This window comes from Lontra canadensis, unplaced genomic scaffold (assembly GCF_010015895.1).
Source record: "Lontra canadensis isolate GAN:19392208 unplaced genomic scaffold, GSC_riverotter_1.0 scaffold90, whole genome shotgun sequence".
NCBI classification, from domain to species: domain Eukaryota; kingdom Metazoa; phylum Chordata; class Mammalia; order Carnivora; family Mustelidae; genus Lontra; species Lontra canadensis.
Window position 1 is genome coordinate 3,184 of NW_022631084.1, and position 15,760 is coordinate 18,943.

The following is a 15,760-nucleotide window of genomic DNA, read 5'->3' on the forward strand; positions in this document are numbered from 1 at the left end:
GAGCGCGATCCGCGGCGAGAGGAGCGAGCGCGCGAGCGGAGCCGAGCGGTGCCGAGCCGAGCAGGGAGGTACTGGGGAGAGGCAGGCTGAGCCCGCCGGCCGCCTGCGGCTCAGCGCGGATCGTGCTGCGTCGCCGGGCTCCGCGTACCGCCGCCTCTGCCCAGGCTCCCGCAAAACTTTTATTCTCTGGGGCTTCCCGGGGTGTCTGAAGGAATCGGAGCGCTTGGCCGGCTCTGCGCTCCCCTGCCGCGGCGACCGAGGGGACGTGCATCCTTTGCCCGCCGGGCTCTCGCGTCCCGCTCCTCCTCACCTTGGTGCTGATCGCTCCCCAGAGCGGCGAGGGGGCACTCGCGGAAGGGCCGCGCGGGCCCCAGCGCCCCCGAATTCTCCCGCCCACCACCGTAGACTCGCCCGACGCAACTTTAACTTGATTCCTCTAGCCCATCTCGGGCACCAGCGGTGCAGCCTTGCTGCCACCACTGCCGTCTCGGCCGCCGCCTCACAAAGGGGCGCGGGGAGGGGAGGCGGCGTGGTCCGCGGGCACAGGCGCTGGTGCGCGAGGCGCGGGCCTCCTTGCCGCCGAGGCCAGGAGACAAAAGGGAAACTGCCTCTGTTCGCCGTGCGGGCTGGGAGCAGCCTGCTCGTCAGCCTCCTGCCCGGCTCCGCGAGTCTCCTCCCCCCTCACTCGGCTGCTGCTCCGCCTCCCTCCCCGCGGGCTGTCCCCGCAGTGCTCCGGGACCCGGCGAGCCTTCGGGGCGCGCGTCGCTGCTGGTGGCTGGGGCTGTAGCGATAATAAATGATAGAGGATACAATGACTTTGCTGTCTCTGCTGGGTCGCATCATGCGCTACTTCTTGCTGAGACCCGAGACGCTCTTCCTGCTGTGCATCAGCTTGGCACTGTGGAGTTACTTCTTCCACACCGACGAGGTGAAGACCATCGTCAAGTCCAGCCGGGACGCCGTGAAGATGGTGAAGGGCAAGGTGGCCGAGATCATGCAGAACGATCGGCTTGGGGGGCTCGACGTCCTGGAGGCCGAGTTTTCCAAGACCTGGGAGTTTAAGAGCCACAATGTGGCTGTGTATTCCATCCAGGGCCGTAGAGACCACATGGAGGACCGATTTGAAGTTCTTACGGATCTAGCCAACAAGACGCACCCGTCCATCTTCGGGATCTTTGACGGACACGGGGGCGAGGTAGGAGTTCTCTGGGGTTTCGTTTGTGTGGGTGTGGTAAACAAGAGGACGTGTGACCAGCGGGGTCGGAACTGGGTTCGAGGGGCGTGGTGATGATCTGGTGCCCTGCTGGACAAAGACACTAGATCCAAATGTGGCTCAACTTGCTAAAAAATACTGCTAGATCCAGACCTCTTGGTCTCAGTGGCCATTTAGGGGGAGGGAGGTTCGTCCACAATCTATTTTGTGCCTCATAATTTGTGAGGTTTCTCAAGGCCAGAACCCAGCAAATGACTGTGCTGGTTTTTCGTAGAGAGTTTACGGTTTCTACTGTGAACTTTGGCCTAGGGCTTCAGCGCCCCTGTTCTAGGGTTTGAGGCTAAGCGAGGCACAAAGAAGGAAGAAAATATCTTTGATTCTCTTTAGGGAAAAGAGACAAAATCTGCAGAGCCGAGTCAGTGAGAGTTCACTGAAGATGAAGGAAGCTCTGACTCCTTCATATCCCATTTTCCTAAAGGAGGAACCCGAAGGGCAGCTCCGCGCTTCTTCACAACTCCATTAACTTTGCAAGTGCAATCGAGCTAGTTGACAACGGCGCCGCCTGCTTCTAGTAGGGTCGTGCCACGGGATCGGGATGCCTCCGGCCTTTGCAGAGGTGGCAGTGCCCGCAGAGGCGGCGGTGCCCAGATCTCGCCCGGGCGCCCTGGCCGGCGTGGGTGCGCAGGCATCTCTCTGCTTCTAAAGTCCCTTATTTGGGGTTCATCTGGGGCAAAAGATGATGTTAGAGCCGGTTGAGGTCCCACTGCCGCATTTCTGCGGCACCCTGATTGAGTGCCGGGGCTCAGATTTCCTGGAGGTCGGGGCGAGTCTTGGCTCTGGTGCTTGGGCAATGGCCCAGGGGAAGTGAGTGGCAAATGTGGCTTCAGCGCCGAGCTCCCAAGTGCATCAGGACAGCAACCCCATCTCTCTCTATTGGCAGTTTCTAAGAGTTTCAAAGCTGCGTACTTTTTTTTTTTGCAAGATCTTTCTTACTCATATTCCCTCTGCCTCCTTTGCCACCCCTTCTTCATTAGCACCCCCATCCCCCACCCCCACCCGGCTCTGTGCCGGCATCCAACTTTCCCTCCAGCTGTCATTTTAGTCCTTCTGGTCTCTGGTGGGCTCTAGGGAATGCCAGCAGGTCATGCTCTTTCAGGATTTGCTTTTTCTTTGGCCTTTGTTGTGGGTGAACATTGAGAAAGCTTTCAATTGGTTATCTTATTTGCATTCTGTCTTTGATACAAAGTCACTTCACCTACCACTCTGCTAATCTTTCCAGTTACTGTATCTGCTTTAAACCAACTTTGCCAGGAATGACAACTTAGTTGGAAAATGTATTTGGTAGAACTGAAATCAATTTTTGCTGTTTTCCATCCAACCTAGCCCTATGTTCTGTCTTTCAAAATGAAGGTTTCTTACTGGTTGTAATTTTGTAGCTTTCTGTGTAGGGTGGGGTTCCTTTCTCCTTGGTCACAGGGTAGGTAAAAGACCTGAAATTAATTGAGGGAGGAGATGTTCTGTGCTTGGGTAAAAACATATTTAAATGATAATGTTCCCAATAAAATGACTAAATTGTTTTCTTGGTTTGATCAGAATGTCTATATTTTCATTTTATATGCCTAGACTGTTTTAAATCATTTAATCAAGCTTATATTTATTGTATATTTTTAAATTAAGATTGGGCTGCTGTAAATCTGCTTCTGGTTTTAGAAAGCACAGTTTTAGTTTTAATTTAAAGGTCCAGATGTAATAGTAATGTTGTGAAACTTTGGGCTGTACTTGCATGGATGTGATGTACTGACATATTTTGAGCCTGCATGTGTAAGTGAATGACTTTTAAAATTTTCTTTTAAGTTGATATTCTAAAACCTGAAAGTTGCAGATCTAAACAGATTTCAGGTTGAAAAATTTCCAGTACTATCTTCTGGTAAATATATCATCCATAAAAGGGAGACGATCAATGTCATTATGTAAATAGAAGAATTTTACACATATAGGTCCCCTCCTTAAAAATAGAGTAATTGTTCTATCTGTAATCTCCTATAATATGTGGCCAGTTCATTCATCTTGGCTTGTTTTAGGGAAAAATATGAAAAGTAATGTAAAAGATAGTTCTTTAGTTGCTATTGGGAATGTGATAATAACATATAATATTAGGTAATTTATCTCTTGCTTTTTCTTTCATTTAAAGAAAACCCCACCATCTAATTGTTTTCTTTTGTGTTGTTTTAGCTCTTGTAATATTCACCAGAGGAGGGTGCCACTGTTTGATTTTGGTATAGAGGATAGTTGTCTTCTTGCAGAAAAGAGGAAGCTTTTTCTGAACTCCCTATTATTTATATATGTTGTATACATAAGATAAATGAGGACTTTAATTTTACTTCTAATAATTCAAACTATTAAGATGGTCTATAAAAAATGAGGTCTTATCTACAATAGTACTGCTTTTTAAATGTAGAAAGGACCTAAGCCACTTTGTATATCTATACTTCATCCCATTTTTTGGATGAGATATTTGTTGATGGGCTTAAGATGTGACCTTCCTAAGGTTAGTTCAAGGCCTTCAGTTTGGTGATTTTCATATATATGTTTTTAAAGATTTTATTTATTTATTTGACAGTCAGAGATCACAGATAGGCAGAGAGGCAGGCAGAGAGAGAGGAAGGGAAGCAGGCTCCCCGCCAAGCAGAGAGCCCGATGCGGGGCTTGATCCAAGGACTCTGAGATCATGACCTGAGCTGAAGGCAGAGGCTTTAACCCACTGAGCCACCCAGGTGCCCTGGTGATTTTTATATTAAACCACTGGACAGATTAGTTTGCGTATTTACCTTGATAGATAGCACACTAGGGATACAAAGGTGAATGAGACAGGATTCCTGTCCTCACAAAGTTTCAGTGTAGTGAGAAAGATCTATATAACAAAAATTATAGTCATGATGTGCTTAGGGTGTTATGGGAACACTGAGTAGGGACATTTAAATCATACTGGGAGGTGGGAGGTCCAGGGAAAAAAGACACTTTGAATAATTTACTGCAAGTTAAAGGCACAGGTTTTGATTTGAGATCTGACTTTGAATCTCTGCTCTGCCTTAAACTAGCTGTGACCATGGACAAGTTGCTTAATCAACTTTATCTGGGAGTTATTAGTCTGAAAAATAGGGATAATAATGCACATAAGGTACACATCTATCAGTTGTATTATACATACCAAGAAAAATACTTAATGGATGTGGAAGGATGTGGAAAAGAAAGCTTAGAGACCAAGAAGTCTGCACTGTTAGGACAACAACATCCTAGAAAGAGAGACTCTGTGTGAAAGCCTCAGTTTTGATCACTAGAAAGGCATATGTTGGATATGGATAATTTATTAGGTATTCCTCAAACTCTATATTTCTTTGTTCTAACTTATGGTAAACTGATTACCAATTTGGGATTTCAGGTATCTTAACATTGGGGAAGCAGCCTCCTGGCTTTTGGTGCAAATTTTCTGATTACTGGAAAAGACAGTTCTCTATGATTAATTAATAAGTTGGTATTCTGATTTGCACTTCAGCCTCTTAGAATGAGTTGGTACCCTTTAGTCTATTCAATTGTATATTTTTGACAAAGATATATCTCTGGACTTCTTATGCTGAGGACCAGATTCTGGATAGCTGTGACTACTACATGAATGAATCTTAAAGAGCTTTGTCTCAGTGGTCCGATAGGCCAGCTTCCTCACTTGATGCTGTCAGCCTTTGAGACATTCTAACCATGATACTGTGGGTGGATGGTTTATTCTGTGTGTGTGTATGTGTGTGTGTGTTTGTGTAAAGCTATGGCTGTGATTGTTTTTCTGTATAACAAAAGATTTTAAAAGATTGAAACAACAAAAAGGAAAAAATACTCAAATATACCAACTGATGTGGAAAGGTTATTTTTAAAACTAAAAAATAATTTTTATCTAGGAAAAAGGTTTGTGTGTGTGTGTGTGTGTGTGCTTATCTGTAATTTTTATCTACAGGCGAAAGGTGGGTGTTTTTTTGTTTCTTTTCCTTTTTATATTATGTAGAAGAAATATCACCAATCCTTTGAGACAACTTTGTCAATGTTCATGGCTGAAACCTATCTGAAAAAGCAGATGGTTATGTGCTCCCTCACTACTTATTAAAGGTCATGGTATCATACAGTTGACACATAGGTTGGCCAGTGGTTAAACTTAGAGTTCCACACCTGGCATCAGAGAAGTTGTATTTCAGATGCTTGTCGGGGGCTGCAGTCTTGAGGCTTAGCACTTCTTGGAAGTTCAGAGAAGAAACTGCTTATGGAACGTTCCCTGAAGGATACCGATAGTCTACTTCTTTAGATCATTTGTTCTTAACATTTCTTGAGTCATGCTTCCCTTTGAGGATGTTATGAAACTACAAACATAGCCCAAGAAGAATGGACGTGTGCATCAAGTTTTCTTTATAATTTTAAAGATAAGTGGATGCATGAACCCTCTGGATTTTAAGTTGGTTCAGGTAGAATAAAATCTGATTTTGATAAATCTAGACCTGCAAGGAGCTGTGTACCTGGACCCCTTCCTTGGCCTGATTGTCATCTTCTCCATCATTTGCATTTCTTAACTTGTGTGCTGTCCTTTGCCTATGAAGGTTGTTATGAGGAATGGTCTTCCCACAGTTTTCTGAGAAATCAACGGCAAAGATGTCCTCAAGGACTTCATTTGTTGCATTATATAGTATCCTTTTTATGAGGAGCAAGGGAAAGACAGTTCTTTGATAGCTTCGTGTTTTTATCTTAAGAATTGAATCATGTAACTGATTGGATCATCCTGTGTTAGTTGGCTACTAGAAGTGTTAGAGCCAAACCTCTGACCTACCTCAAACAAATCTGCAGATTTTTATAGAATACATTGATTTGGATTATAAAATCTCACTCCCAGGACAGCTTATCTTTCCTACATTCAGTTTTTCTTTGTTTTATTTTTTTTCTTTCTCTTCTGAGATATGTCATTTTATCTTGTATTTATATGTATTTATTTAGGTTTCATTGGATTCTTTCTGAAATAAGATATAGTTCTGAATAATTAAATTATGAGTGGGATGATGAATGATCTGCTTTTCAGACGTTATAGGTGCTATTAGTAAATGTTGAGCTCCTACATTACCAAGGTTACAAGAGGCCTGTGGATTTAATGTGGACAAATGCCTTTTGATTTAAGAGAAAAGTCAGATTACTTTGGTTTGAAATGACGTATTGATATTTCTGCCAAAAAAAGAAGGGTAGTTTCCCCTTTAGTCAGCCAGTTCCCATGCCTAGGAACCTATTTGTAGGTGAATGTAGGATCATGACTGCTGAACTTGGTGCACCTTCTGAACAGATTCTTCAGAAATTCAGTTCAATTAAACCAACATTTTCTATATAGTCGGACACATGTGGAAAACAGTGTTATGTTCTCTGTGATCCCTAAAGGTGAATCATTGCATTCTCTGCCCTCAGAGAACATTCCATCTACTTGGACAGATGAGCTTCTTAATAGCAGAGCTATGAGGTGGGGTCAGGCCAACCACGAGAGGGTGATGGCTTGACTGAGGGAGCTTGGGAGTCTTGGATAAGTTTGAAGAGGAGCGGACTTTCGATTATATCCTAGCGTTTCAGAAGACAGAGATTAGGCGGAGGGAGGATGAGAAGATGACGTTACAGGTTGACAGAAAAAGAAGAGGTTATAGAGGAAGTAAAATGCAGCACAGTTGGAAAAAACATGGGTAGCCCATATGTTTAGAGCAGGCTTTCCTCAACTGCTGTTATTCTAGAAGTCAGTACCTATGTTTTTTTCCTTTCTGAGTACCCTATATTTTGAGATAGTCAATAATATTTTTTAGATTGACATTTAAAAAAAATACACATATTTATTTAAAAAAGAAACTTCATATCAGCACTGTGAGTGGAAAAATCATTAAATGAAGTTTTTGGCCTCTAATCTGCTAAGAAGCCATCTCCATTGTGATGGAGTAAAGTGACTTAAATTTTAATTTTAATTTAATTTAATTTAATTTTTAAAAGAGTAGGATTTTTTTTACATTTTTTTATGTTATTTTGTTAGTCACTGTACAATACATTATTAGTTTTTGATGTACTGTTCCAAGACTCATTGTTTACATATAACACCCAGTGCTCCATGCAATATGTGCCCTCCTTAATACCCACCTCCAAGCTCAGCCATCTTCCCAACCCCCTCCCCTCTAAAATCCTCAGTTTGTTTCTTGGAGTCCACAGTCTCTCATGGTTCGTCTCCCCTCCAGTACTCCCCCCTTCACTTTTCCTTTCCTTCTAATGTCCTTCATTTTATTCCTTATGTTCCACAAGTAAGTGGAAACATATGATAATTGACTTTCTCTGCTTGACTTTGTCACTCAGCATAATCTCTTCCAGTCCCATCCATGTTGATGCAAAAGTTGGGTATTCATCCTTTCTGATGGCTGAGTGATATTCCATTGTATATATGGACCTCGTCTTCTTTATTCGTTCATCTCTTGAAGGGCATCTTGGCTCTTTCCACAGTCTGGCTATTGTGGCCATTGCTGGAATGAACATTGGGGTACATATGGACCTTCTTTTCACTACATCTGTATCTTTGGGGTAAATACCCAGTAGTGCAATGCCAAGTTATAGGTTTAATTTTTTGTAGAATCTCCACACTGTTTTCTGAAGTGGCTGCACCAACTTGCATTCCGACCAACAGTGTAATATGGTTCCTCTTTCTCCACATCCTCTCCAACATTTGTTGTTTCTTGCCTTGTCAATTTTTGCCTAGAATGATTTTTTAGAAGGTTCTTCTAGTCTCTGGCTGCCTCTAGAGTCTCACTATCTGTTTTGCCTTGCTTTTTATGAACAAAAAAGTAGCTTTTAAAATTTAATTGTTGGCCATAATAAGAGGAAATTCAGGCTGCTTCCTCCTGTCTTGGGTGGAAGGCACATCTAGTGATGCCACTCTTTGAAGAACTCTGGTTTGAAACAGCTTTCCACTGTGACTTCTGTGGCAGCTAAGATTTCATTGTCACACAGCTTCATGGAGAACCCAGAGTTATGGGCAGTTCCCAGTGGTCTAGCAGAAATCCCAACCCCATTTCTAATGCAGGTAAATGAGAAGACGTTATAGTAATAAACCTGAATCTCTTCTAGCTTAGTTTAAAAAGTAAATAATTCACCAGTTTTGGTACTTGAGTCATTATTGGTCATAAAACCAAGCTCAAAGATACAGAGAACAGATTGGTGATTTCCGGAGGCAGGGGGAGGCATGGGCAAAATGGATGAAAAGAGTCAAAAGGTAAAACATTGCAGTTATAAAATAAAGAAGTCATGGGAATGTAATGTACAGTGTGGTGACTATAGTTAATACTATTGTATTACATATTTGAAAGTTGCTAGGAGAAGAAACCTTAAAAGTTTTTATCACAAGAAAAAAACATTCTGTAACTATGTATGGTAACAGATATTTACTAGATTTTCATTTCTCAGTATGTGGTGATCATTTCTTGATATCATTTTTCAATATGTATAAATATCAAGTCATTATGTCATATGCCTAGAACTAATATAATGTTGTATATCAACTATACCTCAATAAAAATATACTTGAAAAACTCAAAAAAAGTAATATTTTTATTTTGAGTGCTAATATTTGAAATATTTGATTATTCTTTATTTCTATTTTGAACTTTAACCACTTCAGTAATATATTTTTGTGGTGTAACTTTTATTACCATTTGAATAATCCTATTTAGTGGATATATCTGTAGCAAGTTAAACATATTTAAAAATAGATTGACTTTAAAATTATGAAAGTAATACAATTACATGATAGTGTAGAAAAGAAAAGGAAAAAAATCTCTCAAAATCTCATCCTCTTGCCTTACCTGTTCTTTTGATATTGGTGTATTACTTGCTAATCTTTTTTTAATATGATTTTAAATATACTTTACATTGTTATAATGATGTACATATAGTTTTAAAATCTTGGCTTTTTTTTTTTTTTTGGTATTTGTAAGCCTATAAACATGAACTTGTTTGCTCCATAATTCTTTATTATATTTCTAATGTATTTCTTAGTGACACATTAATATTTTACCGTATAGCTATTTGGTAAGTAACTCAGTTGCTTTCTAATTGGTATACATTTAGGTAGCATTAACTTTTTATTATTGTAAATAACATTGTAATAATAATAATTATTATTATTTTTGAAATTATAATAATTTTTGTGTTTCTACTATAGTTTGGATTATTTCTCCATGGTGGATTTCTAGAAGTGGGGTTTCTGGATCAGAGGAGAAATAAAGAAACCACCATTACTGGTAGTAATAGTAATAGTAATAATAATGGCTGCCATTTATTGAATATGTATACTATTTTCAGGCAGCTTTTAAAGTACTTTATATATATTATCTAATTTTAATGATCATAACAGTGTTTGAGGTGAGTACTATATATATGTAGAAATTAAGGCACTGAGAAGTTAGGTAATTTATCTAGAGTTTCTTGTAGCTCATAGGTGGTGAAATCAAACTGGGATTCTGATCTAGAGCTGTCTTCAAACCCTATGCTATCAGTTTAAACTCCATGAATCTTGTAATCTGGACAATGATGTGTGGATAGCATTGTTAGGTGAGCAGTGCCTGGTCTTCGCATGTTGCTCAGTAGGACTTGGAGTTTTTCATTTGACTCTGACTGTCGTTCTGTGACAATGTGGTATTGTTGTTGAAAACTCAATGCTGGAAATCTTGGTAGGTAGAGCTTATAATTGGCTAAGGAAGTCCTACTGTTAAAAAAAAATTAGGGTCAGAAGTCAGCAGGTGGTGACTCACAAACAGCCATTCTCATCCACTCCCCTTCTTTGCCGGCAGGATCTCTGTCCCATTACAGAGAATCTCTAACATTTTTGCCTGTTAGTTCATGAAAGGCTTGTGTAGACTATACAGTGACATTAACATAGCCATTTGCAAAAATGATTTAGGTTTTATTTATTTTACTTTAAAGTTCCAAAGGCTTGACTTCAAGATAAATATGTAGTTGTGTGTTATGTGTTTGAACAATTTCTCTTTATACTGAAGAACTGTTTTTTTAGAACTAAAATAATTTAGTCATATGTAAAGTTATTAATTTTAAGTAGCAAAGTATTATTTTTTCATTTGTTTATAATATTGAGTTGGTATGTTTAGTTTGAGTAGATACGGTCTTCTGTTTCCATTCTAGAAGGCTGCTTCATACATTGTTCCCTTAGTCAGCCTTAAGTTGAGCCTAAGCTTTGGTTATGGCTAGTTATAATCTATTTTTAATATGAATCTTCAAAGGTAAAATTTAAATAAACAAAGGAAGCCCATCATTTAAAAAATAGTTAATAGTGCTACAGTACCTTTAATAGCTTTCTTTTATAGTTATAAGTCATCCCGGACACTTAGGTGGCTCAGTGGGTTAAGCCTCTGCCTTTGGCTTGGGTCGTGATCTCAGGGTCCTGGGATCGAGTCCTGCATCAGGTTCTCTGCTTGGCGGGGAACGTGCTCCCTCCTTTCTCTCTCTCTGCCTGCCTCTCTGCCTACTTGTGATCACTCTCTGTAAAAAAAAAAAAAAAAAAAAAATTATAGTTTTAAGTCATCCCTATAAAGCACTTTAAGTATTCACATAGAGAAAAATTATACATATTGATAAATTGATGTTCTTTCAATAAAGTTGAAGTCTGTGGTATGAAAAGCTGTGCTTAAAAAGTGAAGATATAATAACATCTGAAAAACAAATCTACAAAGTTTGATCACTTTGATTTTTCTGGAGAATTTTTTTTTCTTTTTCTCTGTTTAATGAAAATAAGACTCAATTTAATGGAATCTTAGCTGCCTTCAACTTGTCTAGAATGAGGGAAGGTTTTGGTGGTTGATTCTGTTAAAAATGAGACTGACTGGGGTGCCTGGGTGGCTCAGTGGGTTAAGCCGCTGCCTTCGGCTCAGGTCATGATCTCAGAATCCTGGGATCGAGCCCCGCATCGGGCTCTCTACTCAGCAGGGAGCCTGCTTCCTCCTCTCTCTCTGCCTGCCTCTCTGCCTACTTGTGATCTCTCTGTCAAATAAATAAATAAAATCTTTGAAAAAAAAAAAAAAGAGACTGACTTACTTTCCTCCATTCCTAGAAGACAAGGGAGTTCTTGTCTACTACTGGGCACAAGGCTCCTGATGGTAAGTTTGGGGCTACTACAAATAATTTGTAAAAATGTTCATTGTACAATGATACCAGATAGATACCATTCCTAATGTAAAAAAGAACTGTCTGCTCCCCAAGTTAGGCATAATTACTTGGGAAGGGTGCCTTTTTTTAACTGGTACAAAAGTGAAAAAGCACCATAGTGGTAGTCTGAATTTCTGAGACTCACATCTTTACCATACCATCCATCATTATTGCCCTTCTTGTTCTGCTCCAGGATTGAGCAGCTGACAGATAATCTATTTGTCTTAGTTGCTAAACCAAAGACCAGTTATCCATTGCACATCATGTCAGCAAACCGTATGACTTCCCTAGAGAAGTGAACACTTATTTGCATTTGCTCTTCAACACGAATATTCCAGATTTTAGTCATTATAAATGTGACTGGGGATTTAATGGTCAGTAGGAATAAATCTTAAAGACTTCAAATTGTATTTTTAACAGGACAGTCTATATTCAGCACTACTCTTGGACAGTAAAGTTCTTCATCTAAAAACATTTAAGGGGCTCCTGGGCAATTCAGTGGTTACATGTCTGACTCTTGATTTCAGCTCAGGTCATGATCTTGGGGTCCTAGGATCCAGCTTCCTGCTCAGAGGGGAGTCTGCTTGTCTCCCTCTCCTTCTGCTCATCTCCCTACTCTGTATCTCTCTTAAATAAATGAATAAATAAATCTTAAGGAAAAAAAATTAAAAATTTGTTATTTTAGTTATAGAATTGCCATAGGGCAAAAACTTTTTTTTCTGTTAAGTATATACCATTTCCTTTTAATCCATTATGTGCTTTCAAATCTCTTTTTAGTTAAACAAATTAACTTACAGTTTAATTAGTCACCGGGCATTTTCTGGTCAAATAAGTCTCTTACTGACACTTGAATTTTCTGGAAATTGAGACATAGTCAGATTTTTTGTCATTTTGTTTACTTTTTTGCTCTCTACAATGAAGAGATGAATTTGATGTAACAACTGGTTTGCATATATATGATAAATATGACTGACCCAGAATTTGGGGTTAAGAAGTTTCTGCTTCTCTTTTATTTAAACACTTAGAGGTTTTCTACTTTTCTGTTTAGGAAGAAGATATATTTTCTCTTTAGATAGGCCTGGCAGGAATCTTGAATTGTCATGTAATCCAAATATAGTCCTAAAGCTTCACAGCTACACGAATAATCTATTTTTAAAGACTTTTATCAAGGAGATCCCATACTGTCCCTGGAGAATTTTTTTTCTATGGTATTTTCTCTCAGGAAATTCATCCTTATATATGAACTAGTTCCTTTTGGTTTAAACCTATTTCTCTTAGTTTGGCCTCAACAGAGATATATTAGGATTAGGTTGTTACCATTTGTAAGTCAATAAGATTATGGTAATCAAAACTCTTCTTCCCCTTTTATTAAATAAGTACATCAAATTTATAGGAGAAACACTCATCTCAAAAAAAGGAGACACAAGGTAATTTTACCAAAGACAGAATAGTTTCCAGATGATCAAGAATAGCTTCTCTTACTAACGACCTGTTTTGGCAATAAAGAAAATGTCCTCTTCAGGTTTTACAGATTGGTTAGTTTTGTCTTTTGTGTCCATTGTCAGATGCTTAGGCTATAGGTGGAGTATATTCTAGTTGGACATTTACATGGTATATTATTGGGAAGATTTTGGTTACAAATGACAGAAAACTCTGGTGGAAGCAGTTTAAACTCTAGAGACATTTATTATCTCACTTAACAAAAGTCCTGGAAGTGTAGGTATTTCCAAAGTTGGTTGATCAAGTGGTTCAATGTCTTCAAATCTTTATATAACTATATCCAGAGACATGAAAAAAGAAATTGTACCTGTCCTGTGTTCCTAAAGCTCGAAGAAACCTTTCTAGAAACACTCCTACATCTTTAGGCCAGAATTGTGTCCATGCCTAAACCAGTGACTTGGCCATGGGAATACCATCACCATGGTGAACTCTGACCTGACATAATTCATCTTGGTCTGGGGAGGAGCCCAACCTTCTTTGGAGGTCATGACAGCTTAGAAAGGGGAACAAGCCTAGATTTTTGTTGTCTAGGAAGAAGGGGAAGTGGGAATAGTTGTTGGGTGGGCCACACAGTTGGGGAGGGGGTTCAGAGAAGGTAGCCTGGAACATTTCTTGTCTGCACGTTAACAGACTTATCGGAGACTGTTGCTGTGAAGTATGTAACACTGACATGAGTTAAAAAGAAAGCTTTAGAAGACTTTAGAAAAGGGCAAACCATCGTAGTTTTGGATTGGCTTAGAGGTGACTTTGCCTAGAGCTGAGATATAAATTTGGTTAAGGGCCCAACAAGTCTTAAGAAGCTATTAGGTAGGTTTCTAACTCAGATTTTCTCTCTGTTCAGTATAAACCAGCAACAAAGAGTGCCCTGAGTGACTGGAGAACAGCAAGGTGCTTTTTGCTCTAGTATATGATTCTCTCTCTGTTCAGTACAGGTACCGCTGCTGATGAATGTGGAAGTATCCCAGTAGTTCTCTTGTGGGCCATCCATTTCTCTTTTGTTACCTTCCTGCTTTAGACAATGAATTTGTTCAAATTTGGTAGGATTTTTGTCTCTTAATTATTGGTTATCATAAGTTTTGTTATTTTGTTTTAAAATATTCTAATCTGCTCCAGGCCTGAGGGAAGAGATTCCTGGGAGGGTCAGAATTTTTGTACACATTTAAGAGGGGGACAGCCTGGAAGTGGTCTGGGCTCCAGTGAGAAGGGAGGGTATTAAAGTCTTCCTATTTTTCTGTACGCCAATTTAGAGTTTTTGAGTTTTGTGTTTGAGGTTGAAATACTCATCCTGCTGCTACTGCTATAAATTGATTACAATAAGCCCATCTTTTCATTAGGTTTTCCTGACTGTTGATTACCAGTCCATAGAAATGCTGCCTGACTAAACTTCCTGTTTAGTTTTGGTGGCTTTTCTGGTGATTCATTCTCTCTACTTTTTTTTTTTTTTTGTCTTTTAAGAGATATGCAATCACATTGTCTACAAATCATGTAATTTTGTCTCCTGCTTTCTAAATAGTTATACTTTTTGTTTTTGTTTCCTGCCTCTTTGCATTAACTAGAACAGAATAACGTTCTGTAATGCACATGACAGTGAGTGTTATATTCTTGTATTTGAGATTATTGAAAACGTTTGAGATCAGGGAAATGTGAAATGGCTTCGGTTTATGGATAATAAGGCTAAAATATCTTTACTGATATAATGAAAGGTTAAGTAAGAGTCAAAGAAGAAAAGATATTCAAGGTATGGTAATCGAGAGAATGAATGATCACGAAGATGGACTAAAACTTGGTGTAGATGTGATGCTGACAATTAGTGTGTATTGATTACCTGAAGAGGAGAACACTGTCTTTTCTGCTTTGGGGAAGAATCATCATCACTAGATCCATTTCATGGGAATGTCCCAGAGAGCAATAGTCTAAACAATAAGCACAGTATCTAACCATATATTGTACTTACACTGATTCTGCAGGTTGTGAAGACCTAGCAAGATACACACAGGAATATCTTCTGCTGGTTCTCGAGAAGTGGGAAATCTGGGGCCATCTTGCCCTTGCATTTCTGCTAGTTTTGGTGAAGGTTGTCCTTATTTTCTCTAGAATTTCCTCTGCAGAAAATCCTTGCCCTATTTCTGTTACCTGTCTTGTAAGGAAACTGCAGCTGCTTACACAAGGTTCTCATCCTGAGTAGGGTTAGGTAGTATTAGTGTACAGAGACGAAATCTTAGGTAAGATCCCTCAAATTGCCCGTAAAGAAGAGTGTGTGATTTTCACCTCTTACTCTGTAGAATTATATGTAATTTTAAATGTGTAACTACATATCCAAAGTAATGTATAGTACAGAATAAAGTATATGCATATAAAATATAGTTTTATAGTGTTTTAAATGATAAGAAAAAAGTTATCTTGAGTTTGTGTAAATTTGTGAATACTATGGTTTCACTGCACCTCTGAGAGATAATAGAATAAGAAATTGATGAATATTTTGAGATTTTCAGATGATGACAGGAACTTTTCTTCTTTTAAAGAGAGCATATTGTATATTTCTATGTGTGATCACTTTGAGAAAATTTAGTTTGTTAAGGATACAAAGCAGCATATAAATATGTGGCTTTTGGAGTTGGGAGTAAGATTAATTTATCCTGATTATTTTTAAAGTCAATTTTAGAAAGATAATTATAATGCCATATTGAGTGCTTTATTTTTAATCTAAGTGCCAGCCACATCTTTGACACCAGATGGGGGATATGGAGATGGGCACTTAGCCCGGTAATTTATGCTCATAAATACATACAAAAA

The 15,760-nt window shown here is 39.2% G+C and overlaps 1 protein-coding gene across 1 annotated transcript in view; it reads left to right on the plus strand.

Moving 5' to 3' along the window:
- Positions 1 to 775: 775 nt before the first annotated feature.
- PPM1L (protein phosphatase, Mg2+/Mn2+ dependent 1L) overlaps positions 776 to 15,760 on the plus strand; it is a 279,379-nt gene continuing 264,394 nt past the window's right edge. Inside the window, exon 1 of the mRNA XM_032836055.1 lies at positions 776 to 1,195. Within this exon, the coding sequence (XP_032691946.1) occupies positions 797 to 1,195 (399 nt within the window). The 5' untranslated portion in view covers positions 776 to 796. The remainder of the gene's footprint in view (positions 1,196 to 15,760) is intronic.